General features: G+C 37.2%; 1 protein-coding gene across 4 annotated transcripts; it reads right to left on the reverse strand.

Annotated features, from left to right (window-relative positions):
- On the reverse strand, positions 1-26488 carry RLIM (ring finger protein, LIM domain interacting). Of its 4 annotated transcripts, XM_017660541.3 has the most exons (6): positions 26268-26488; positions 24402-24465; positions 23040-23129; positions 9496-9688; positions 8462-8545; positions 1-7212 (listed from the first exon to the last, which is right to left on the reverse strand). In XM_017660541.3, the coding sequence occupies exons 4-6, from the start codon at positions 9662-9664 to the stop codon at positions 5588-5590; spliced, it is 1878 nt and encodes a 625-aa protein (XP_017516030.1). In that variant the 5' UTR covers positions 9665-9688; positions 23040-23129; positions 24402-24465; positions 26268-26488; the 3' UTR covers positions 1-5587. The 4 variants fall into 4 exon arrangements, with proteins under 4 accessions (XP_017516030.1, XP_017516032.1, XP_017516029.1 ...); XM_017660543.3 differs by lacking the exon at positions 23040-23129; XM_017660540.3 differs by lacking the exons at positions 23040-23129; positions 24402-24465 and having other exon boundaries at positions 26268-26486.
- Between the last annotated feature and the right edge of the window lie 1395 nt (positions 26489-27883).

Below are 27883 nucleotides of genomic sequence, written 5' to 3' on the forward strand. Positions count from 1 at the left end.
TCTAGACAAGCTTTTGTATTTATTTATAGAAGTTAAAGGAGTAGTCAGGGCAATGGTAAGAATGCAAGAAATAGCAAAGATGCACATACTTAAAATGTCATTTGCTTAGATCTTTCCAGGAATCATGTACTGGAATATACTTTAATCTTTTACCACTCAAAGATTAAACCATTAAGCTACAACACAGAATGGGTTATTCCATTAACCAGTACTTGCCCATACTCATAGCAGGGAGGGGAATCAAAATCAAGGCTGGACTGTAATTCCACTTGATTCTAAAAATCAGGTCTATTTGACATCAGTTTGAAGCAACAGAACCTTTATCATATTCCTCTTGTTAAGAAAAACCCAAGGAGAGATGATCAAGCACAAATGATCACTTCATGCATTTTATTGATAGTCTATATTTTAAATCTGCAGTATGACATCTTACATAGGGAAAAAGCTTCTTCTGAAGATAACTATTAATAATCAAACCAGCTTTAATATGACTGACCTTTCAAGGTCTTGTTTTGCATTAAACAAGTTAATTTTTAGCAGGTGTAAAGCACTGTACAAAAAAACTGGGTACATTCTCAAATTTTAATACAGGGCTTCCCAACCAGGAGTCTGCTAGATAGATACTGAGAAGGGTGTTATGTTCAGGTTTAAATTAAAAGAAAATGGGAAACCAGATAATGCAAGCCAACCAAATTCACTTCACTTTGTACTCCTTTCTGCTTTTTTCAAAGTCTCTCCCAGAGGTCAGGAAGCCCTGGTATAACAATCACTTTAGTCTTTACAGAAATACATTTATGTGCTTCATGTTCAAAGACATAAAGGCAGCCTTTTTTATTCTTCCCTCTCCAAATCCCTTCAGGTTCTTAGACGCTTCAGAAAGCTCTCCAAGATTGCTGCCCCATTCTTTGAATCCAAGTAAACACCTATACCAAAGCAGCTCTTCCTGGGAGAAGATAAAATAGGCACAGATACATAACAAGGCCAACTGCGTACCTACTCAACTTGATACCTATCACTTGGCCCTACATCTTTTAAAGCAGCACCAGGGACAAATGGAGCTATCAAGAGGTAAAATCCAAACACTGGACAGTTAAAACATACGTAAACCAATCACTTAAAAGAATGCTAGCAGAGGGTCACTAAATAAAAGTTAAGGCTGGGCAGCTGGTTCAACTATACCTTGGTATTAGAATAAATCTGCAAGATGAGGAACCCTGAAACAACTAGGCACAGCGGTAGGATGGGGTTCACTTTCACTGCATGTCTTTAATAAGGTATCACTCAATCCAAGTGACTATAAAGCAGCTTATGGGTCTTCAGTAAACAAATCCTAATAAAAACAAGTGCCTCACTGTAATTTTGTGTTGGAGGGTGCGCCTATTTCCTTCAAACATGAATTATAACACCTGTACAGATATGAAAATAATCATGAAGCTGAAATAAACTGTTATTATTACTTAAAAGAGTTTCAACACCTCAATAACAGCTCTATTCCATGCTGTATTTTAGATACAAAATGTAGTTACATATATCAAGTGAGACAGCTCACTTGTTGGGAATATATTTTAGAAGTGTTCCTGTTAAGAACTCAATTTCAGAAGGCTACAAATTTTAAAGGGAAAGCACTGAACTCATTGCTATTTAATTGCTTATTAAAAATTTGATTTAAAAAATAAGTGAAATTCTAGTTCCTCACACCTTATACTTTAACTTTCCAAATGAAGCATGTTGATTTACATTTTCAAATGTTCTTTTGAAAGCACACAATTTACTAGATAACTTGATGAATTACAGCACTGTTATTGAATATTAAACATACTGAAGAATTATGCTATACTTAGAGGGAAAAAAAAACGCCTGACACTTTAACATGTGCCTTATCAATCTCCTGCATTACTAAGGTACAGAATACTTTAGAAAGTAGCAATCAGCATAGTCTTAAAAGACAAGAAAGAATAAAAGTGCCCTGTAAAGGTGGCTTCTATGTATGTAACATTTGTAATACATTTGACAGGGAAGCCAGTAAGGTAAAACTTAAAAACTCAAATAAGGCAGGTTACGAATATTTTTTGTTCACATAAGAACAAAAGACTAGAACAGGGAGGGTGTGGGGTGGTGGGGGGAAGTTTCCTCCATCTTTAAAAGAAAAGTATTAACAACATTCACAAGGTGCCAATTCATTCTAGCAAGCTGTAAAAATGGTCTTTTAAAGAGGCATTTTACAACATTTACTCCCTATTACATGGGTATTTTGGAAACTGAAAGTCATGGTTGGTGCTTGACCCATTTCATGTCATGGACATCTGGGAAGCAGGTGGTTAGAAAGAAAGTATATTAAGTGATAATCCTTTATAAATATGAGACACTGACACAGTAGGAGAGAATACTTGGCACAGAAAGGACATTTTCCCAGGGGGAGAAAATTATTCAAGTTAACACTTATAGCTAATCCGTTTCCTAATATTCTGGTGCTAAATGTTTTGTTATTGACTGTACGATTCTTACTTATACTCCCACACTAATGTGAATACTTTTCTCAACTCCCATCTCCATTAACACCACTGAGGTGTAACTAATGTGTTCTTTTTTAGAGCAAATATTCCAAATTAATAACATGAATCAATTTCTAGTGTTGTTATAAAGTCTGCAAGCTTTAAACCTAACTTGCTCAATTTTGTTTCTAGAACTAATAAATCTCAGCCTTGTTAGCTGCTTGGAGTTAAATAACATTAACACCTCAAACAGTTCAGAACAGTAAGTGAATTTATCTGAAAGAGTAAAGGAAATTCAGTTTTTAGTACTTTTCCCTGTGCTTTGAACAATGTAATTTCCCAACATTGTTTTTTCTTGTTCCTAGTATACTACATGAAGTTGAATCTGGGCCTTTAAGATAGAACCTTTCTGTAATAAAGAAAAAGTGCTAAGATACAAAATGAAATGTAAAGTCTTTTTCAAGAAAATACTCCAAGAGAATAGGTGTTCGGATGCTGTTGAGAAGACTTGTTTTCCATTGTACATCTGACACCTACAAATGACCTTGTCGTTTCAATGTCCACAACACTAGTTAAGTATGTATTAGTCAAAGACCTTGCAAAACAAACAAAAAATTAAGTAGCAAATTCCACTAAAATATTGTATGCATTCTACATAATCCAATTGAAATTAGTGAGTGCTATTAAAAAAAGATGTCTGCATGCACATATTCAGTATGTGCATTCTACTGAAGGCTAAAAAATAATTCTATTTCCAGTGTTTACCAACAGTTTCAATACCTACACTCATAACCAGCATTCTGCATGAATTACCTCTTACTTTAATACTTAACAAATGAGTAATACATCTTGGGAGGTTAGGGAGGTACTTGTTGTAAATAACCTTCTTTTCTTAGAATGTGCTGCAGTTGCTTTTATACTATTATAAATGAACACCCCCTATAATAAGAGGACATTGTATATCAGGAGGAAAATGGGTTTGTTTTTAGCCAATAAGAACTACCCTGAAAATCTGAAAACCAGAGATTACAGTCTTAGGAAAGGAGACAAGGACGCTCAAAATATAAAGGAATCCTGACTTTTACATGGACAATTTTTTTAAAAGATAGAATGTATTATGTAAGCGTCATAAACAGTGAAATCTACTTGCATTAAAAAAAATAAGTGAAGCTTTGTTTGGACATTATTTCCCTGCAAGAGCAGTACATATCCTTAGTAAACAACTACCATATTTACAAGTTAATTTCCTTGATACTTAGGTAGGATTGAAAGCCAGAGGAAAACATGAAAGGAATGAGCTTTGAAATAATCTTTACAGCTGAGGTGATGGCAGTTAAGGTAGCCAGAGAATTCCTAAACCAGGCTTGTTTATTTTGTAGAGTATCTGACTATGCCTGGGTAGCTTGCTCACTTTGTTAAAGGCCAAGGACATGTTCAATTCCTCTTTGGGCCCATTAGCTTTTCCCAGAAAAACACAGTCCTCCACAGTCAGATTAGTCCTAACCTACACCAGCCTCAAAAGAGAAATCCAAGGAGTACTGGGGTTCTTTACAAACCTATTCTTATTACTAAGGAAACAACATAAAGTGATGTCCCATAGAGCATGAGTCAGCAGTCTCACCTTCAAATATGGGCAGCACAATTATTAAACTGAATTTAAAATAACTCATAACCCACTTTCAACAAAGGATAAAAATCCCTTAATTCTTCAACTGGTCTCTAAATGTGAGATGTTCAGTCTGTGTTAGAGAGGGCAGTAATGAAATACTATCAAGTGTGCACTGGTACCTTAAAATGACAAATCTCGAAAGCAATGCAAATTCGAGACTTTCCTATTAGCACACACCTGTACCAACTTCAATTCTTAAACTAAAAGTGGTTTATAGTCTCTTTCCTCCACCTTTTTTTTTGAGGAGCAGACTTGTAAAAACATCAATGTAACCTGTGCTAGTGGTTTGCTTTTCTTAAAACAAAGCTCTGTCAAATTTGCTGATCTACTTCATCTACTTGAGTAGAATACTGTGTCAAGGATCTCACCGTACAAAACCAGTTCACGTTTGCATGATTACCGTCTTCATGAACAGTTTAAATTCTTCAGAGCAGTTTTCTGTACTCCCGTCTTTCATTTCCTGCCTAAATCCAAGTTAAAACACGTAATTTCTATTGGTCTTCAATGCAGTTCAATTGTGCACTGTCTTTCGCATGTCACAGTAGCTGTTCACATACATTAAATATATAGATATGTTCTGCTCTTGACATTTACACACTTACAAAAGCAGCTTTGTACTTCGTTTGGTGTGTTTTTTACTATGTTGGCTCACAAAAAGCAGTTTTTTCATTTCTAAGCATGGTACTTTACAATTTTTAATGCATTAATATAACAGTGCATTGGAAAAGTACTGAGCCTCTACAAAATAGCTTTACATTTTTAAACAAATGAATGTGATATTTTTTCACTTACACAAGTATAGGCTTTTTTAATATTTCCACAAGATAAATATCTCAATTAAACTATAAGCTCACTCTACAGTGTGCCAGAGTGATGGGCTTCAGAGAGTTTTACACTTAGAAGATCCTAACCTTAGTGTTATTTACACCAACATGTCCAATATCACCTCATCTGAAGGTGAACAAATAATATTCAGCATGTAGCTGAATTTGTGTCAACTAATCACTAGGAATGGTATAGCTTTAAGCAATCACTCAGGAAATACATACTGTAAAACTTGGGAAATTTCCTTCACCTCTCCTATGGCATGGGGAATTTTAAAGATCAATGTGAAACAGGTAAGAGCCATTGCTAAGGCAGATCTTTTCAGATAACAAAGGAGAAAATGACAAGCGTTCATGATAAATCATCAGTAATATCAATTACTGGTACTGAAATCAGATTTTTATGTATTAAAACACTGCTTTTTAAAATATTTCCTTTTATCCTGGAACAGAAATTGGAAAAAGGACAATGATTCATTAGAAAGCAATGACTCAATTCAGGTTGCTACTTTACATTTAAGCACCACTCAAAAAGTGGACATAAAGCAAGTGATTCCTGTTTGCCCATCACTGTAACAGCTTCACAGCTGAGAGTTCAGACCTTAAACAATGCTTTCTCTGTTACCAGAAGCTAAGACTGCTCTGCGACAAATAGGACAAGTAGAATTCTCAGATAACCAGCGATCGATGCAGTGGACATGGTACTCATGGGAACAAGGTAGTTTACGAAGTTTGTTGCCTTCTGTGTATTCTGTAATGCAAACACTACATGTTTTTAATGCATCATTTTCACCAAAACTTCTCATTGCCAAGTTGTCAATCTGTTCTTTGGTGAGTCCTCTAGGTTGGTCATCATCATCCTCATTTAAGAGGAAAAACTGAGCTAGACTAAGGAAGGGCAAAGAGCCACTTTCATCAAATGTTACTGGGGCCCTGTGTCGACCCTCTCGCCTGGTACCTGATGAACCTGATGATGAACTTCCTTCATTACTGCCTTCAAACACCTCTGAACTAGTTTCTGAACTTTCACCACTGGAGCTGGAACTAGGACTGGAACTCGAACTCGAGCTGGAACTTGAACTGGAACTCGAATTGGAACTTGAACTGGAACCAGAACTGCTACTACCACCAGAACCCCCTCTTCCATTCCGTGACTCTGCCCTTTCAACATTTCGACTTGAGACTGAGCCACTAGGTTCTGAATCACTATCACTGTACATAAAGTAGCTTAACTCACCAAAACCTGTCATTATCTGCCTTAACATGGTCTGAATTGCAACAGATGTAGTTTCACTTAAACCAGTGTTTAAGATTCTACGAATTGGAATTCTGATGGTACTGACATAGGTTCTCACACCTGCCCGCTCAGAACGTGAAAATGTACGCCTAAAACCTCCTCGTTCACTTTCGTAAGTGACGGTGTTGTTTGGTGTCTGAGACCGTGACCGAGTTCTGCTAGCTATGCTATCTCTCTGCCGATATTCTCCAGGACGAACTCTTCTTACTTGAAGATCAAGGACTATGGTTGGAGGTCTCTGTCCTGATCCTGTAGATTCACCACTGCCACTTGCGTCTGAAGAAACTGCTCCCTGCGGGGCATTTCTTGCTCCAGAAGCTGCAAAAAGACCTCTACCTAGCAAGTCAGGTCCACTTATTTGCTGTCTCAATGTCACATGATGTCGGGTTCTAGAACTTCCTTCTGTCTCATTTACCAAAGGATGCTCAAAAGTCTGAGATGAGATGCTATGATGAGATCTTCGTGGAATTTCACTCATTGGATGCAGAGGTGACCTACTTCTTTCAGCTCTAGCTCGTGTTCTCCGATGGTCTGGGCTCCTGCTTCTTGCTCTTCTCTGACCTCTGGTAGGTGGGACTTCTCCCGTTAATGCGTCAGTTGAACTTCGTTCTGATCTGGATGGCCTTGCAGCTACTGATTCAGAGCGTGGATTTTCCACTTGCCTTGGGCTGCTGTTGTCCATACTTTCTCCACTAGAACGTCTTACAGATGGCTCATTTTCATTCTCTGGATTTTGGCTCCCATTATTACGGTTAACATTGATCTCTAAACTGAATCTGAAATCACCACTGTTTGGATTAGTCCGGCTCACTGCTCTCCAAGATTGGTTTCCTCTTTGCCCACTTCTTGTTGTATTTCCAGTTTGTCTGACAGAGTTAAGCCAGTCTATTATAGAGTCACCATTAGACACATCATCTGAAGAGTCTCCACCTGTTTTAAAAAAAGGGAGGGGAGAGGGAGAAAGAGGAACTACTAAATAGAACAATCATATAATAGTGCTCTGAAACTTTGTATTAGAAAAAAAGGGCAAGGATGCTGAACAGATTTCATATTTACAGATTTTTTTATAAATTATGCTGCACAGATTTTCAAGTAAAGGCAGGAAAGTTTCAATTCCATTCATTAGAAAGAGCAAGATAGTCCTAGAGAGACTCAGAGAATTTTGTAAAGGGTATCTAGAGGAAGTCTATTTTCAGCACTTCACCACATATAGAGCCTACAGCATACCACTGTGGACTGTCAGAGACATCTTTTCCAGCCCACTGTCAAAACACTAATGTAATCAAACAAGGTAAACACTAATTAAGGTCGAGGGCTACTATTTTAGTCCAAATCACATTTTTGTCAAATTTTTATTAGTCTACAACATTTCTTCTAGGATCTTGACTTAAGTGCCTTTGATAATACAATACCTTTTAAATAAAAGACTGCTGTAAACCACTGCAAAAATATAAGGTTTATAGGTTTAAAAGTATTTGAATACTTCATGATACCCAGATTTTAAATTAAAATAGAATGGAGATCAGACCAAATGAATAGCCTGAACCTAGCATGGTACATATAATAGCACACTGAAGAACCAAACTGTTATAGCCTCTTAAGTTAGATAGTCAAATTCCCTCCTTCACACTGGGAGAGATACACCAGACCTGAGGTAAGAGCAGGATTTCTCAACAGTGGCATGATTAACATTTTGAGCCAGGTAATTCTTTGTTGTGTGCTCTGCATTTCACTATGTTAGGATGTTTAGTAGCATCCTTGGCCTCCACCCACTAGATGCCAGTAGCAAACCCCAGTTGTGACAACCGAAATGTCTCTAGACATTGTCAATGTCCCCTAGGGGGCAAATTTATACCCCTTTGAGAACCATCAGGTTAGAGAATACAGTATTTCTTCCTGCTGGTGATGAACTGACATGTTTCTACGGAATAATTCAGTAGGTAGGAGGACATTTCAGTAGATGTGATAATCAAGAAAAAACATCACATAAATAGGCCATTTCTTATTATGTCCCTACTGACACAAACAACCCAAAAGTGAAGCAGGAAAAAAATCATGGTGACAATTACTTAGCAACAAATTAATTTGTGCCATTTATGGATAATCTTTGGCCGACATTTACAGTTATGAAGTTCCTTATCCACTCCATCCTCTACGCATTCTCCCAAACCAAGTATACCTCTATTTTCATCTGAGTTTTGTGGTGGCGGGCCCTCTTTAATTTGTTGTAGTCTTCTCAGCAACTCTTCCTCAGTACTTTCACCTGAAAATAGTTTAAAAATGTTTGACAAGCTAAAATAAAAACCAATACTTATACCCATCTGAGATGAAAACCAAGAGGTAAGTAGGAACCTGGGTAAACTTCACTTCTTGGAGCACATGACAACTTATATTTATACATGTTTCTTTCCATCTTATTAAATGCTTTTGCACACAACACCTCATTATTTAAAACTCCAACTCTGGGAGGTGGGTATTATTATTTGCACTTTAAAACAAGAAAACTGTGACTGAATAAGAGACTGATGGGCTAATAAATGGCAAGGCCAGAATGCCATCTTAGGCATTCTGATTCAAGCCTGGTATTGCTGACTCAAAATGCAACTTCCTCAAATAAGAGTCACGCTAACTAACATCTTACCTTTTAAAATTTAAGCAATCACTCAAAGGTTAGAATTAAATACAAATGAGGAGGAAGGGAGATAATGTATTTAAAGTAGACTCAAATGGGACCTAAATGGGCAAAAGAGAATAACCAAGCACAAAGTTCTGACTAACTGAGGACTTTAAACAAGGTTACCACTGGAGGATTAGGATTAGGACTTAATCAGGTAATCAGAGATAACAAAGAGAAAAGTAGCCTAGGAGCTAAAGTGCCAGTTGTCTCTTCCATACTTAAGACTCATGTCTCATAAGTTAAACAAAGCTAACTAACAACAAAGAGACTGTTCTTTTTAGTCCAGATCACATTTTGTTCCCACTCTTTGATTTAGCTTGCTATAAATTCACAATATAATTCATAAACTAAAAAATGTGAAATAGATTCCAAGTATGAGTAGACAGAAGCAGGTTAAATTCAGCAATAATGGCATTTTATATCCATTGTGTTAAAAATCGTACTTCATAATGACTAAAGAAATGTATTTTAAAAATAGGTTATTTTTACACACCAGCAATTTACATATATAAATCCTTAAACTACACATGGCATACCTGGGGTGCCTAGCAAATTGTTATCCCTCATAAGCCTATAATCTTCTTCACTCAGGTTATTTACAAATTGATAGAAAGCTTCTTCCCGATCCAATCGGTCCATCTGACTTCTGCGTTGTGCTGCAGACTGATCACCACTTCCTTTATCGTTAGAATCTGAGTTTTCCATCTTGATAAACAAGTGGAAAAATATCTAAAAGGAGAAAAGAGATCAATATTGAAAACAGAAGTCAGTATGTCTATAGAACAATTCTAATTATGTGAAAATCCAGAATGTAGGTCAAGATGTGGATTTTAAGACCTCATGTGAAGGAAATTTCATAACATTAAAACTAAAAAACACAGTTGTACCAGGATAAGAGTAAGACAGGGGTTGACAAACTATGGCCCATGGGCCAAATTCAGCCTTGGTGCCAATTTTTTTCTCCTTGAGATCTAAGAATGCTTTTTGCACTTTTAAATAGTTTTTTTTAAAAAAAGAGAGAATACTTTGTGATGTGTGAGAAGTACATGAAATTCAAGTTCAGTGTTTAGTTTCACTGGAATACATTCATTTACACATTGTCTACGGCTGCTTTTGTGCTATAATGGCAGAGCTTAGTTGTGACAGAGACCATATGGGGCACTCTCACTGCTTTGCACTGGTAAGCTGTGCAGCATAAATTGCAGTGATGAAATTACAACTTGACAGCATTTCAAGTACCATGCATTATCAACCATACTGTGACATTCAAAAAAATGATTGGTACACACTCATCATGTCCAATGAAGAGAGAGTGGACTTCAAATGTCACCCTTAAAGGCACAGTGGAGTGTGGATTATTTTGTTATCAGATTAGATGGTAAATACTATGGTTACTTTGCTATGGCACTATAACTGAGCTAAAATAATAAAATACATGCTGATACTACCAGATTAAGTGGGCATCACAGTATTTCCAAATCACAGGAAAGCTACAGTCTAAACAATTAGAAAAATTTAAAACAAAATCTCTCTCCACAAAACTAAAAAATGAGGCTTCAACCAAAGTTTCCAAGTGGCTCATTTGTTGGCTAAGCAAGGAAAGCTGTTTTGATGGTGAGTTAAACTGTTTGACTGCAGAAGCTAAAGAGATGTGTGTTCAGAGAAAATATATGTAAGATTAGCCCTTTGGTGAGTAGTTGCTCAAAAAGTTGAGGATGCTGAGATATAACATAATCAATTGAAAAACAAGGCAGTAAATTATTTTTGAGTAGTGATCTTTAGTTGACAAATGTAACTGATGCTATTCAGTTGCTATTTAGTCAAGGAGTTTGAAGTAACTATAGAAGTAGCCTGTAAAAGTCTGCATGGAACTACAGGTGATATTTTCAAAGAAGTTGAAATAACACCTATTCAGCACAACCTGAAGGAGAATCTGTTAAGATGTGTCACAACTGAAGTGGTGGTAAAAATATGTCTAGAGCAAAAAAAGACCTAGTTGGACATATTTACAAAGCTTATGAAACTGCAAGGTGTTTAGTCTATGGCTATTCATTATATTATTCATCAGCAGGTAGTTTATAGAAAATTTTTCAATCTATCAAGTTACTGAACCAGTAGTGTCAATTGTAGACTTCACTATTGTGGACTTAATTAACCACCTGCATTCAGTTTGGTGATTTTGTCAGAATTAGAAGCTGAATCTCCTGACTTGCTCTACCACTCACTCATTTTGATAGCTTAGCATTGGTAGAAGTTTCGCTGTGATATGTTGTACACAGGTTCCTCTTTATAAGGAACAAAATTTTTTTCTGAATGACAAGAGCCACCCTTGATTTTATTATCAAACTGAATGAATGGCTTGGGAAACTAGTTTTTGTTGCAGACTTCATGTTTCTTAATGAATTCAGTCTAAAGTTAGAAGGCAAAATAGTGCTTGTATGAACAACTTATACTTCAGTTAAGTCATTTCAGCTATAGCTAACACTGGAATCACAGTGTCAACTGCTTTATGTACAAATGTGCTGTCAAAGAGGTAAGAACTCTATTCCCACACAAGTTTTTAGCAGGTTTTCTCAGCACAAAATAGAGTTCTAGAAGCATTTTTTTGGACCTTACTGAACTACAGAGGAAATTTCCTTATTTGAAACCCTATTTAACTGTGCAACTGAGAAGCTTGTACCTAACCTGCAATTTAACTCTGCAGTGTAATGATGTGCTAAAAGGTAAGTAAGCATCAAGAGAAGAATCTAACAGAATCCCATAAATGCTTTATAAGGAATAAATATGCTTCACTAAAACAATGCTTGTGCTATCCTAAAAGAACAAATCTGAGGGTAACATACACCCAGATTTAAAACTGTACTACAAAGCTTTAGTAATCAAGACGGTATGGTATGGGCAGAAAAAGAGACAAATAAATCAATGGAACAAAACAGACCAGAAACGAACCCACACTTACATGGTCAATTAATACACGATGCTTTGGCAAGAATATACAATGGGAAAAAGATAGCATCTTCACTAAATAGTGTTGGGAAAACTGGACAGCTACATGCAAAAGAATGAAACTGGAACACTGTTTTACCCCATTCACAAAAATAAATGTGAAATGGATTAAAGAGCTAAATTATAAGACCTGACGGAAACCACAAAACTGCTAAAAGAAAACATATGCAGTACACTTTTGGACATCAACATTAGCATTTTCTTTCTTGATGTCTCTCCAGGCAAGGGAAAAAGAGCAAAATAAGCAAGTGGGACTACATGAAACTAAAAAGCTTCTGCACAGCAAAGGAAACCATCAACAAAACAAAAAGACAACCTCCTGAATGGGTAAATGCTATATCTGATAAGGGGTTAATATCCAAAATATATAAAGAACTCATAAAACTCAACACCAAAAAAACCCCAAATAGTCCAGTTAAAAAAATGGGCTGAGGACCTGAATAATGTTTCCAGGGAGGACATACAGATGGCCAACAGACACATGGAAAGATGCTCAACATCTATTGTCAGGGAAATATAAATACAAACCAAATGAGGTATCTCACTCCGGTCACAATGCCTCGTACCAAAAAAAAAAAAAAAAACAAGAAATAACAAGTGTTCGTGAGGATGTGAAGAAAAACGTACCCTTGTATACTGTTGGTAGGAATGTAAAATAGTATAGCCTGTATGAAAAGCAGTATGGAGGTTTCTCAAAAAACTGTAAATAAGAATTACCACATGACCCAGTAATTCCACTTTGGGGTACCCAAAGAAAACAAAATTACTAATTTGAAAAAACATATGCACCCCTATGTTTATTTCAGCATTATTTGCTGGAGCCAGGATATGAAAGCAACCTGTCCATCTAGAGACGAATGGAGAAGGATGTGGTACAATGGAATACAATGGAGTATTACTCAGATATAGAAAGAACTAAATCTTGACATTTGCCACAATGTGGCTGGATAGTATACTAAGTGAAATAAATCAGACAGGGAAAGAAAAATAATCATACTTCCCTTTAATGTGGGATCTGAAAAAATAAAACAAAACAGGAAAGAGACTCAAAAACACAGAACAAACTGGTAGTTGCCATAGGGGAGAGGGGTCAGGAAGATAGGAGAAATAGATGAAGGGGCTAGAGGTGTAAACTTACAATTACAAAAAAAGTAAGTTACGGGGATGAAAAGACAGCATAGGGAATATAGTCAGTAATATTGTAGTATCTTTGTATGGTGACAGATGGTAACCACACTTATTGTGGTGAGAATTTTGCAATGTATATAATTGTTGAATCACTGTGTTGTACTTCTGAAACCAATAATATTGTATATCACTTTGTATGATGACAGATGGTAACTAAACTTACCATGGTGAGCATTTAGTAATGTATACAATTGATGAATCACTAAGTTGTTCCACCTGAAACCAACATAAGATTATATATAAACTATATTTCAATAACAAAAAATACTGTGTATCAACTATACTCCAATAAAAAAGTTTAAAAATTTATATATGTGTGGACTGATTAGACAGCAATACCTGTATGTCTGAAAAGATATTTTCAAATGAAATATGGAAAATCTCATCTCAAAGTCAGTAACAGTATATAGCATCACAGTTTTGATTAGGAGTGTGTTTAGCCTCAATTAAGCAAAATGTTATTTCCCTGAAAAAGAATGTTAGTAGACCTATATTGCAAAACATTGTACTCAATTATTATATTTTGATTTTTATCAAGAAAAACTTTGTGCAAATACAGCCTCTTTTTATATAAATAACTATGTTACATGCTCAATTTTGCTTTTTGATCAGTGAAGAAAAAAAATACTATCTGGTCTTTTACAGAAAAAGTTTGCCAACCCCTACTCTAGATAGCACATAAAACTAACCAAAAGTTCTGAATTATCCTTCACTACTTGAAAGAATATAGGAAATTACTATGTTGGTGAATTTCTACACTCTCAATTAACCACTCTAATGAAGAATGGTAGTAAACAATCTAAGAGAATATGCCAAATAATTTCACTCTCTAATTCTTTTCCTTCCAACTCCAGATTGACCTTTATTTAAGTTCACATTGACAAAATTAAAGTTAATTCCATGAAAATATGAAAATCTGACTTGTGGAAAAGAGGTAATCAATAACCGTACTGGGATTTAATCCCACACATAAGACATGACATATCTGGATGTTCACAAGTCAATACTAAAGAGAAAAATAAAAACAAACCCTCTTTCATATATAAACAACAAAGAAGCCTCTCTACCTGTCTGCTGAGCTTACAGGAGTTTTAGTTCAGACATGGGCACATCTAGATCTCCATTGTTTTCCTTAGATCATTATTCTGAGAACCATCTAACCACTGTTTAAACAAAATGAGCGTGTCAAGGAAGGAGAATCAGAGGGAGACCTTAATATTTTTGGAGTTTCCTAACCTCATAACTACGATTTCTCAATTTAGTAAAACTAAACTATAGAAATTTCTGAAAGATGCTCTTTTTATAGAAACTTGAAACTTTAAGACGACTGGACATCCACAGCTTTAATAAAAACACTCAAAAAGTTATGTGAGCTAGGCAACAAACGAACAAAAGGAAGCAGTATTTTTCCATATGCTAAGTAATACTACTTGGTATTGGTAGTAGCAATCAACTTAATTTTAAAAAATACTGAAAAGCACAAAGGAAAAAGGAACTTCAGTCATAATTTCTCAAACCAAAGAAAACCACCAGTAACATTTGGCTAATGTTCTTAGTCAATATTATGAACACTAATAATAACATGAAAGTTAGGATGAAGTCCATTTAAACATAAAGGATCCGTGAATAGTTCTGAAAATAATTTATTAAAAAGTACAAATCAGTAGGGTTGAAAGGCTTACAAATATATATAAATAATTCAAAGAAGGCAAAAATGTTTGATAGTTTTGGCATTTAAAAGACACAAACCAAAGATAACAAAACTCACATACCCAGGACTGTTACAAGAATGGCACAACGTCTTAAGAGTAGCATCGGGGAGATTAAAGTCCACATGGAAAAGAAAGTTGGAAAAATATGGTAAAGATTTTTAAAACGGTCTTGAAAAACAGAATCTGAAACAAGAAAGGGGTCTTGTACTGAGCAAGAGGAGAAATTGGTATATTAACAGAAGATGGAAGGTAGAGGCATTCAACTTCTATTTTTATTTTATCCAATAAGGAGAATTACCTTCCAAATGTAAATAGTAGAAAAACAAATGTCTCAAAGAATCAAGAGCCCAAACTATAAAATTTCTAATAATCTTTGAGAAATCACAGAGAACAATAAAGATGCTAAAATACTAGATTTAAAAATGATCTAATCTTCAAAGAAAGTGAAGTCTATTAACTATAGCACAGCAAAATCTGACAATAAATCCAGGGAAAATTCTGTAATAGACACTCAGATATACTGCAAACATGTAGAAGAAAATATTTTTCACCAGAAGTGGGGTTTGCTGCCAAATTAACGTCATTTGCTTTACATAGGGATGGTTCTCAACCTTGGCTGGCCCATCAGAATCACCTGGGGAGCTTTCACTAGGGTTGACCAGACAATAGTTTTAAAAAGCCCACAGGTAATTCTATTGTACAATCAGGGTTGAGAACCTCTTTGATAGGAACATCAGGATAATACTGCTGACTAGCCTAGCTTGGCTCCTGTACAGAGTCTGAAAAAGTTTCTCATCCTACCGTTATGGAGAAATGTTGGCTAAATCAGTGCTTCTCAAACTTCAGCATACAAATGAATCAACTGGAAATACTGCTAATACAGATTGTGATTCAGTAGGTTGGGAGTGGGGCCTGAGAGCCTTCCTTTTAAATAAGCCTTCAAGAGATTATTTGCTGCCCATCCTAGAATCACAGTTTGAGTAGCAAGGAGATTGATGACAATCAATAGATTCACAATTGTTGAATAAGATCCTCAAAGATTATGGAGTGATGTTAACCTGCAAACAGCCCTGTCTTCAGCATTTTAAAAAGAACCATACCAAAGACATGCTAACCAAATCTATAGAAAACTCAAAGCTGGGAGTTAGTAATGAAGATATATATGATAAATAATATTCCAAATTCTCAGTGAACTGTGAGGATGAACTGAAATTAACAAAAATGATGGATAATGTGCTACCTTCCACACTTAATTATTAAGGGTTATCAAGCTAAAATAACCCATAGTAAGAGTACAGAGTAGGGGGGAAAACCTGTCTTGGCAGTTCACATGAAGACCTGAAGTTTTTAGTTAACAAAAGCTCAATAAAAAGCCTGTTTGACCTGGCTGCTAAAACACCTACCAGAGTTACATGTCCTGAAAATAGACCAGTATTCAAACAAAAGTAGGTGACAATTCCATATTGCAACCTGCTCTTCAAAGGAGTGGAGTATTTGAAACATTTTAAATAGGAAAAGGACACTGACAAACACAAGAAAGCATCTAGAATGACCAAGATAGTGAGAAGCCAGGCAACACCATAAAAGAAAAGGTTGAATCACTGGAGATGTCTAACCTGAAGACAACTAAAAATGGGCACGATTGCCATCCTCAAATATTTAGCTACAACATAAAAGAGAGCAGAGTCAGAGAGTCAAACTAGGGCCAATATCTGAAGAAATAGGGAAGCAGATCTTTCCTTTAAGGCAATCACCTAACAAATAAAGTTGTCCAAAAGTGGAGATGCAAACAGCCTCTTACAGCAAGCAAACTACCCACACCTCTGGAAATATTCAAGCAGAGGCCAGGTATTTAAGAGGTGATTCCTTAACAGGTGGGAGCTTGAACAGACTGACTTCAGAAGACCCTTTGAACTAAAATGTCATTAAGAATGGGTAAGTCTCTTGGTTTTCTATTCTGGGCCTAGGACCATATTAAGCTACACACCGCAGTGACACAATTCCATTACAACCTTCCTGACATGACCAATCTACATTGCCTCGTCCCTACCCTCCAACACATCTTGTGTTTTACTGCCTTCACACTTCTAATGCTGTGCCAGCAGCCCCTTCCTAGACTCTCCCCATTTCACTCACCCTCTTAAAGGTTCACTGAAATTTTACCTAAGAAGCTATTCCTAATTCTTTCCAGCTGTTTACTGACTCCTCCTCAATTTCTTCATCTATCTGTGCACACAGGCATTTCCTGACTTACATGGTCTTTCATATTTATGAAATACTAATTTTATCAATGTATCTCATTTACCCAAAGTAACATTTCAACACGTTACCAATAAAAAAATCAGTGAGATGTATTACATTCTTTCTACAAATACTCAATCTCTCAAATCTGGTATGCATTTTACACTTAGAGCACATTTTTAAGTCGCATACTAAATTTTCAATGGTTAAAATGTAGTCCTACCAAAACAACAAAGTTGTTTCATGGAAAAATATTTTACACAGCTTCAGTTTTTTATTGAACTTGATTAAAATTAAGGAAAATTAAAAGTTTAGTTCTACAGTTATACTAGCGGTATTTCAAGAATCCAATAAACACATGTGCTTAGTGGCTACCACAATGGACAGTGCAGCTGTAAAGAATGTGTTTGTAAGGCAGAAAAACCTCACATATAGAGTTTCAAAATGTTCCCAATCTATTGTTCAAGCTCTGTAGACCCATAACATAAATATTCCACTTTGTTTTTCAAAAAATAATGTTGTATAACCTACAAATACATGTGGGATAGATGATTGTTTCCTATGCTCACCAATCCTCAAGATTCACTCTTGACCTTTCAATTTCTATCACTTCCTACATGGAAACTAGAGAGAACACTGTATCTCTATTCAAAACCCTCCCAATAATGTGACTTTAGAGATTGTTGAATCCTAAACAGCTCCTGCCTTAGAACTTAGAGGTTAGTTTATTCCATGCAGGAGGGATTTTTATTGGATTTTTTTAATTCAAAATTTTAACAAGATACACTCATAAAGCAACATGTGAATAAATCCAAATTACTATTTCCATAATAGCATGCTGCTCTCCTTTCCCCTACCCTCTCATACACAGACTATAGAAAATCAAGCAAAACACATGCCATGCCAGCAATACACTTACTTTTTATTTCAGAATTGCAACCAAACTGGCAGGGCTTCATTAAACAGAACACACAATGTTTGTTGCTAAAGAAGAGGTTTCCATTAAAGAAACAGTCTGTTTTTTGTAGCTGATTAGGAGACAGGGAGAGAAAAATCTCTCCCCCTGATTTGGTTCCCTACTTTTGTCTAAAGCTCCCATTCTTTCTCCCTTATTCTTCACTGGGAATGGAAATCAAGAAGTTTCAGCACTGGCAAGACACCTCTACCTCCAGGGATATTTAAGGGGTGAGTTATGGCTATAACACTTGCAGAGGTCCCCGGGACTAAAGGTAATTATATTTTGAAGGAGAAAGACATCCTGAGTTTAAGCAGTGCCCTCAAAAGCCTTGTAAAATAATCTTACATACACCAAGTGAGCCTGGTCTCCTTTTAAGCAGTCCCTTCATTACCAAGTGGCATATAATGAAAAAATGTAATAAATCTAAACCACAAAATTCAGCTCCCAACAGATGTAATGTCACTATTGTTTGTTAAGTGAAAATGAAAGGTTAAAGCATGCCAAGGATATCAGACCAAAGTCCAAATGATCAAATACAGATCTCTCTCCCTTTTGATGTAAAAATATTAGTGAAGCATTATGTTAACAAAATGAGTCTCTAGATTCTACTCTGGTGAACACCACTGTGGAATATTTCCAGTTTAACTTGTAAGAGTTAAAAAGAAGCCCCACACACCCCTGGGGGGGGGGGGGGGTCCTTCTATCATTATAAAAGAATCTTAAATCTATTTAGTTACCTTGCTCTAATATTCATGTATAGAAGTCAGAAATTTTGGATTGGGCATACAATTTGTACCTGCCACTTTTAAACTTAAATATTTCTATGAAAAGCTTACCAATAAAATGATTTAAAATAAATAACTGTTCTTAAATCTCCATAGTTATACCCTCCATCCTTTATTTATACAGCCCTTTCACCTATATTCCATTTAAATCCTCACAACAATCCTATTATGAAGTAGGAATCGTCACCTCTTTTTACAGACAAGAAACAGAAACACAGAGAAAGGAAGGCATTTACCAAAGGCCACATGGCCAGTAAGTGGAAAGAGCAAGGAATTAAATCCAGGTCTCCTGATTCCAAATCCAGTCAACTTTTCACTAAATAGACAACTGCCTCCCAGTATATCCCTAAACTATATACTTTAAAATACACTTCTATAATCCCAATAGGCATGTCTAAAGTATTCAACCTCACTATGAGGGTTTTTTTTTTACACTATGTTCACTCCTGGTATGAAAACTTGCAAATTAACAAAGCACCTTTCATAAGCAGTATGAACGCAGCAGGACTTATTTTTAAATAAATCAACTTTAGTATTTTTGTTTTAAATGCAGTTGCCCCTTGGACAAATAGTGTATTTTATTAACCTTATTTATTTCAAAGTACTGTGTGCCAACATATCCAAATCCATTCCTGTAAACGAGCAGCCAAAATTTTGGCCAGTCATTTTTCAAAAATGACTCATTTGGTCAATGAATGAATGAATGACTGTTTCAGGTAAATTTAATTCCAGGGAGAAAAAGCCAGCAAGAAAAGCAAAGGTGAGATTTACTCTAATTAGGGAATTTGAAACAGATTTTATCACCTGGGGCAATTTAAAGCGTTGTTAGTGATCTCATTTCTCCTATAGTCACTATCATATACTAATATAAATTATGCAGCTTACTATGTTTCTGACCACCACTAAAAGTATTTTTTATTCTCCTAATATGTACACCAATCTTTAAAACTTGTAATTTTTTAAGGTGAAAAGTCACTTAAAAAATATTGTTTGGTACTAATGCATCAGAAGACCTGGTGCTAGGTATAAGCACACACATTATGTTCAATGGAGATACTACATCATAGTACCCAGTTAAGGAAACAACAGACTTTACAAAACTGAATCCTCCAATTCAAATGCTTGTGTATCAACCTAAAAAATAAGCTACATCTCTTAAGTCTGGAAGAAATACTTATTTTTAAAAAGAAAAAGGCATGGTGGGAGAGAGGAATCAAGGTAACCTAACATCAACCAACTTCTGAAGTATTCTGAGCATTTTCAACTTTTGCATGTGTTTGTACTAGCTCCAAACTCAATAGTGTTCTAAAGCAGAGCATGTCAATTAAAGAAAAAATCATAGTTAACATGAAAATGTGTTGTACTGAAAAAGGCATTATTCTGTGTATAAGAACTTCACTGAGAACCTCACAAAGCAGATAATTAATGACATGCAATCCTTGTCAAGAAAGAAAACGTTAGCTCAATAATACTATCACTGAAATGAAAAATAATTAACGCAGTTTTAGAAAAGTTTAATTGCTGAATTTGAGGCCAGGATATAAAGTACCATTCATATATGTAGATACCCAAAGTGTTGGGAATTCTTCATATATAGAATCTTTATTAAAATTTTACAGTATTTGTAACAAATAAACGGTTGGTAACAACCAGACAGCTTATTTATTTTATGAGTAGCAGAGTGGAATTCAGTTCTGTGAAAAGGAAGAAACAGGAGACACTGGGTTCTAGTCTTGGTCATAACATTAACTAGTTATATAAATTTGGTCAATTCATTTAACATCTTGTGCCTCAGGATATCCATCAATATTAAGAGTACTGGATTCAACTTCTACAAGTTACCTTCCAGATTTATGAATCTGTGACTGTAAGATATAACCCAGATCAAATTATAGAAATAAGTCAGAAAAATGAAGCTAAGAACTAGGATGAAAGCTTAGAAGCTATGCCTTGCTCACTGACATTTCACTCATGCACCTCTATTCCCTTTCTGTGACTCTTTTTTTTAAAGAAAATATAAAGTATTCCTCTTTAAAAACAACAGGGCAGGGTTTATGTTTCACTGCCTTTACTTACTGCATGATACCTCTTACCAACCATACAATTTGTGATTATTTCCAATATTGGCCTCCACCACTGCTGATACTACTATAGCAATCAGAGATTATAAAACATCACCTATGTGGCAATGTTAGCATAGCCTCACTTACATTCTTCTATCTTTACCACTTGAAAAGGACAGCAGAAAAAAAAACACAGAAGGATTCAGAAATGCCCCTTATGTGTCTGATCTCTTGGCAGGAAGTCTACTGACTTGCAGCTCACAGACAATTCTGACTTCTACAACCTTCTAAAACAGTTCAATAGAAAGAGTATTAAGTCAACAAATCAAAGCATGGAGACCAAACCAAATGCTGCCAACTCAGAGGATCAACTTAGTTTAAAAAGGAGACCTCTATGATGACATTTCAATGCACTCAAGTACTTTAGACAGTGAATTAAATCTTCGATTACCCTTTAGTTCTTTTATTGTTGAGTTGTATCACTAAATTAGAATTTGGTTCTTACCCACATGAATTCAATTTGACTTGCTTCTCAGTATTCCCAGTAAATCAAAAAAGGACTCAAAAAACCCATAAGGTTCAGGTGTTTACGAAAAAAATTATTAATGTAAAAATGAAAGATTACTGGCAATTTTGGTGTTAACTAGAAAATAAAGCACTTTTTTTAAGGACATGAGTTTTCCACAAAAACTAACTTTTTAAGAGATAGTGAAGCTAATTTTAAACGTTAAAATCACTTGATCAAAAAAGAAAACACTGTATCATCTACACCAATGACTATTACATGATTTCAGCAAAGTAACTTTGTGTTACAGAACCAAACATGCTGACAACTGTGCTTCCTGAACCAGTGTTCTTACAAAGAAATATGACACAGGTGACCATATGTGGATAAAATGAGAGTACCTGTGGCCAGGATTCTCACCTGGCCATGGTTGACTAGCTCACTGCACACCTGTGGGCAATACATGGCTGTTGACTCTATAAAAAGAGCTCCGCCCAATGCTCTGGGCACAAGACGGTGGCAGGGCTGCAAGGCTGCAGGAGAGCAGAGCAGAGAGGCTGGAGTGGTGGCAGTGCCGAGGACAGTGGGCCAGAGGCAGAGACTGGCTTGCTGCATACAGACTCGCTCTGAGTGAATGGGATTCTAGTGACTGACTGACCTGCCACCTGGAAATAAAGTTGGGTATAACCCTTTCACCCCCAAGAACGTTTTGCCTGTCATTTTCTTTGGTCACACTGAATCCATAGCGAACTTGCCCAGGGATGAAACCCATTGGCAAGACACCCTATATACCCAGTTTGTTCAGAAGAGCAGCAGTCTATACCTATTATTCTGTAGTAATTAATATAGCCCTCTTTCACTCTCAAAAGTTTCAGCTTGGATCCATGAGATGGTCACCTCAGATGTAACTGACACTAATGGGAACTCAGGCCAATAAAAAAAATGAAAACTAAATCAGAATTAATTCCTTTCTTCCTAACAGTTAAGTGGAGAGCAATAGGAAAGAGACAGTTTTTCATTCCAGAAAAATTAAAAACATTGAACACAAACATCTCCTTTTCCCCACAGAAAGTATCATGTTCATCACCATGCAACCTACGAGCAGCCCAACCTGTAGGTATGACAGTATTGCAAGAAGTCCACAAGTCTGTATACCACCATGTCCTGTCTACAGGTATCTGTCTCACACGTATGTAGGTGCTATTATGAGGAAAGAAATTAAAATCTTGGGTTGGATTAAATTAAAATCTTCTAAAATACTAGAAAATCTACCACAATATATGTATTTCATACTTCTGAACTATGTATTTCAGGAGCAAAACTACAAGGTCATAAGTGTATTCCCTGATTGTTTAAAATTGCTAAGATTTTTATATTTAAAAAACATGTCCTCAATGAAAGGAAAATGAACTGCTTGATTATCTGGGAAACTTCCATATTCAAGGTTGAGAAAAAAAACAAGGAAAGAAAAAAACAGATAAAAGTATTACTGCTTTCTTATACTGGTTGTTAAAATGACAAGGGATTATGTACGTTGGATGCTTTTTGAAATCAATAGGCCATAAGGTTTTGGTTTTGAAAATCTTTGTGTTTATACAGAAATGTTAAGGAATTAGACTTACAATCCAGTCCTAGGCAGCGGCCCCAAATTCTAGCACCTCATTGGTCTGGATTTGACAGAGGACTTTTCACTTTCTAATCTGTCATCCACTCTATGGTAAATCAAGGGAACAGGAGGCTGGTGAGTGATCTGCTCTATTTCCCAATTTGCTAGCTCTATGAAAAAAGTAATGTACACATTATAATTCCATAAATGCAGATGCCCCATTTGACCTACTGTATTATTGAGGCCTCACTACACGTTCACTAACCTGAAATATCCAACCAGTCTGACACGTCTAGATAACATTTCATTATTAAGCTATTTCTTAAAACCATATCTCATTTTAAATTAGGTTTATCAAATTGTATCACAAGCAGTAACAGCTGACAAAGGAACCAGGACAGATTTTTAAAAAGGGTTAATTGCTAAATAAGTCTCACCTGCTTCATAAAGCAGATTTTTTTTTTTCACTTTAAGTGTTAACAAAAGTTTTTGATGCGACATACCTACAGATTTTATTACAACCTTCTATTTTCTTTGCATTTTCAATCTAATTAGAGAGCAATTAAGCCTAGAGGCATTAACGTTTAGTGACTTCGGCATCAGATAGATCTGGGTTAAAATGAGGGCTCTACCACTCATCAGCTATTTAACTGAGGACAAATTACTTAAGCTCTTCTGAGTTTCAGTTACTTCTGTGAAACAGTTACGAGGCTTTGCTGTGAGGATTACAATATCATGCATGTGAAGCACAGGACTAAGCACATAAACATTCAATACAAGTTAGTTATGATTTAGGCTAACTACCCATCCCAATGTGCCTGGGATAATCCATGTTTGCACCTGTTGTTCAGGCAAAGTTACTGATAATATCCCTTTTGCTCTTAAAAGCATCCTGGCTAAGGTAATAAATTATGTGGTTACCTTAACAATGATGATGAAGGGAGTTAATATACCAATTAGAGCATTATGTATTATGATTTTTTGGATCTGGAAGGAAAAAAATCAAACACCATACAAAACAATGTAAGATTATATTCCTGTAAAATACTCTACTGAACATTTAAACACTACTTACGTATACCCATCCCATTACAACAATGAACTAAGGCAGCAAATTTCTATTTTGTTCTTTCTGTTCTATACTAGTGTTGGTAAGCTTCAGGGAAAATTCAAGTAAAACACTAGTAAGTTCCAGCTACTCAGAAACACTACCCTCCGAATTCCCAGTTAAAAATATTCATTCTCATCATGAAGAATGCCCAACACAACTAACATATATCAAATAAGCCTATCCAATTATAGGGCCTGCAAAACAGAATATTTTTAAACATGCATTCTACACATAAATCATCAGGAGACGCAACAAAAAATAAATTACCTGACTGTTATGACATAGTATTGTAATACAATAAACTGGATTTTAGTTTTCTTCACTTTCTGCTCTAGAAAAAAAAAGAATCCATTATTCTTCCTCTTTTATAATAGACATTTTCTTTGAAATAGACACATCCTAAAAAAAATACACATCCTATATATTTTAGTGTACACACACACACACACACACCACAATCCAACCTAACTCAATTAGTATTAGGGTATTTGGGGGAGATTGAGGTCAGAGGGAACCAGGAATCTCGTATGTTAGATATAAGATTTCCTTTAAAGGCTGAAAGTCAATCTACCTTTAAATATAAACTTGCTTAAAAGAGGCCTGTCCTTATCAGGCCAGTAATTGTTTTCAGATTCTGATACTTTCAAGTACTTATTTGGCACATTACACTAAGCCTACGGCAGGAACTGAAGTATGAATGATCGTCAGGACATCATAGGCTAAAGAATAAAACATTTCTCAGTAAGAGAAGAGTGTCCTAAAATCGTATTTTAAAAAGTGGTCAGATTGGTTTTCCTGGGTACTTTATTTTTACAGTTTAGAAAACTGATTTTAGGGGGGTAATAATCGTGTTTGCCTGCTCTCAAGTCATCCAGGACGGACATAATGTACCTGACAGGGTGATACGAGTAGTTATTTGGTCTTTAATCACCAAGAGTAGAAGAAATGATTAGTAGTAGTACATTTATTTCTTCCTTCCTTCAATCTGAAGCCACTGCGGTTAATTCTGATTGAGGAAATGTGGGCTCCTTATTTCCAGCAAAAGATTATTGTGGGGCCTGGCAAATGGTGGATGACAACCTGGTACAAATGCTTTCTCTTGCTCCAAAACCGAAGAATGACCTAAATAACAATTCTACTAGGCTTCAGATTCCCGGACTAGGAATAAGTATGGTGAAACTGTCTAGGGAAGGAACGTGGCTGTCTCCTCCATCTTGAAATTAATCAGCATAAGGGAAAAAGGGACCGAGTGTTCAGGAAGCAGAAGCCCAACCAGTTAATACTAGTTACTAAAGCTACGGCGTACGTGGCAGGTACCGCCCGCAGAAGCGGAGACCCTTAGGGTTTTTTTTTTTTCCTGAGCTGGGAGGTTGTTGGGTTGCTTGGCTGAGTGAACGGAAATTAACTTGAAAATCATTTGGCCCAATTCCGACCCTTACCCAAGGAAAAACAAACACGATATCGCTTTTCCCTCCCTTTTGGGGTAATCCTTGCAGTGATAACTGGCAAAGAATTTCCCAGGGTTATTGGAGCAAGGGAGTAAACCACATTTGCCTCAGATCCTCAGGGAAAATGTCATCGTGGCCCCAGGGGGGTGCCTAACTGATAGTGCTCAGCAGAAGGGCTCAAAATGGGGTTTTGCAAATCCTGAGAAATCTAAAGGCCCAAGAGTTCCCAGCGTCTGACTTGGAGCAGCCCGATTTTCCCCTCACTTTTCCCAAATTCAAGCCCGCCATGTGAAAAGGGGGGAAGCCTGCAGAGAACCGAGGAAATGAAGAACCTGAGACGATCATGGATTCTCATGCGCGAGGCCAACATTCGAAAATCGCCTCCCCTAAATTCTCAGGGCTCTGGAGGTCCCAGGTTGCGGCTTGCGCGGCCACGGAGAGGAAGTATTACCCACCTCCCTCCCCTTCTTCAAAGAGCCTGCGACCATACCCCCAACTAAAATGGCAGCGGCGACTACGCCACGGAGCCCCCCGCAGCAGCCGGCGCCTGGGGTCCGGAGGCGGCGCTGAGCCCCCGCCACGACGCACCACTTAGGCCATTTTGAGAGACCGAAGCAGCCACAGCTCTGCTGTCTTCCTTTCGCTCTCCATCCATTTCTCAGCGTATTCCCAAGGCTTCACTTACTCGGTTTTAGTGTCGGGATCCGACCCGGTCGGTTCGGCCACCGCCGCCGAGGCTCCTGCGCGCCTCCCCTGCCGCCGCTCTCAGGCCCGCCTCCAATGAGTCGCTGGTGGAGACCCGCCTCTAGTCCAGCGCCTGCTAGGAGACGTTGCTCAGGCAGCCATTATCTTCCCCATTGTTACCAAGCAGCGACAGGAAACGCCTGCCCACAACAGGAAGTGATGATGCCGCGGTCCAGACCCACATCCCCACTCCCAGCTCGTGAGCCAATCCCAGGCGAGTCCTCGGAAAGGCTCGGCGGGAGGAAGAGGCGAACAGCCTGCTACGCCACCAGGAGGGCCGCGGTCTGGAAAAGGAAAGCCGCCGCACCGCCCACCACGTGACAGCCCCACCCTCCTCCGCCATTTTGAATTGTGGCGAGAAACTTGCGTTCGAGACCGGTGGGAATCTCGGTCTTCCCATTTTGAAAGCTGGAGGACGTCAGCCTCAGACTGCGTGAAGCGCTTCGCAGAGAGCGAGACAGGCGGTGCTACTCCAACCTGACGTCGGTTTCACAATTCGGCATCTATTTATTAGGTGTCCTCTGTACGTCAAGCGCTGCTGTAGATGTTGGGGATACAGCGGAAATTTAAAGCAGCCCCAAATCCCAGTTCTCCTGGATCTTTGTTTTCTACTTGGCGGAGGGACAGTTATTACTATAACTGGTGGTAAATGCGAGACAGAAAAACAAAGCGGGGGTGAGGGGATCCGGGAATTGCAGCTTTAAAAGGAATGATCAGAGATGGCCTGAGATGGTAACTCTTGAAATACTTGAAAAGGGGCGGTGATTGCACAAGGGTGAGAAAATCTGATAACACTGGAATTTGTAAAAGAGCTGTTACGGAAGGCCTTTCTTAGATGGTAGTGCTTGAAGGAAGCTAGGGAATGAGCCACATAACATCCAGCTCTGGTGTTCACAGTTAAAGAAAAACCGCCTTACCGTTTTAAGATGTGGCCGTGTTTCTTTTTCCATTTTTCTGTTTGCAGTAATACTCCAGCTACACTATCTTTCTTACTCTGCTTCCAACAAACCAAACTTTCCCCATCTCTACAACTTTACATAAGCTGGAATATTTCCTTTTATATCTTCGTGCTCATCATCCCAGTCTCTTCTCAGCTGTCACCTTCGTAGACTTCCCTAGCCAACCTACTTGAAATAAGTTCCCTGCTTAATTCTCTTTAAAGCACTTAATATAATCCTTTATTTACCTCTTCCTCTTAAGAGCAAATTTATTCGTTTTGTTAAGTTACATTTCCTGCGAGCTCATAGCAGGCAGTCAAGTATTTTTTGAGACAGTGCCTCCTCTGCCGCTCACCGCCTGCCCCCAACCCCGTCAGCGTGATAGCCATTTAATCAGCCTGGAACATTAGTGTTTCACTCCAGGCTATTACAATATCCCTCCTACTTTCCAGCAAGCTTGATATTGACATTTTTGACAGTACGTGTATTAGAGTTTGGTGCTGTGTCTCTACTCAGTTTTTGTCTTATGTTACATAATCATATACCAGAACTTTTACATAGAATGTGTAAAATGAATTCAGTGGCCTGCAATGGCTATTAAGCCTGATTTTGAGCTTAT

Source organism: Manis javanica, chromosome X (assembly GCF_040802235.1).
Source record: "Manis javanica isolate MJ-LG chromosome X, MJ_LKY, whole genome shotgun sequence".
Classification (NCBI taxonomy): Eukaryota; Metazoa; Chordata; class Mammalia; order Pholidota; family Manidae; genus Manis; species Manis javanica.

Excerpts from the sequence above, each read along its gene's own strand:
- RLIM (XM_017660543.3), bottom strand. The coding sequence starts at position 9,664 with ATGGAAAACTCAGATTCTAACGATAAAGGAAGTGGTGATCAGTCTGCA. Across the intron at positions 8,546-9,495 it reads CAATTTGCTAGGCACCCCAG|GTGAAAGTACTGAGGAAGAG; the intron begins GTATGCCATGTG and ends AACTATTTTCAG. Across the intron at positions 7,213-8,461 it reads AAACTCAGATGAAAATAGAG|GTGGAGACTCTTCAGATGAT; the intron begins GTATACTTGGTT and ends TTTTTAAAACAG.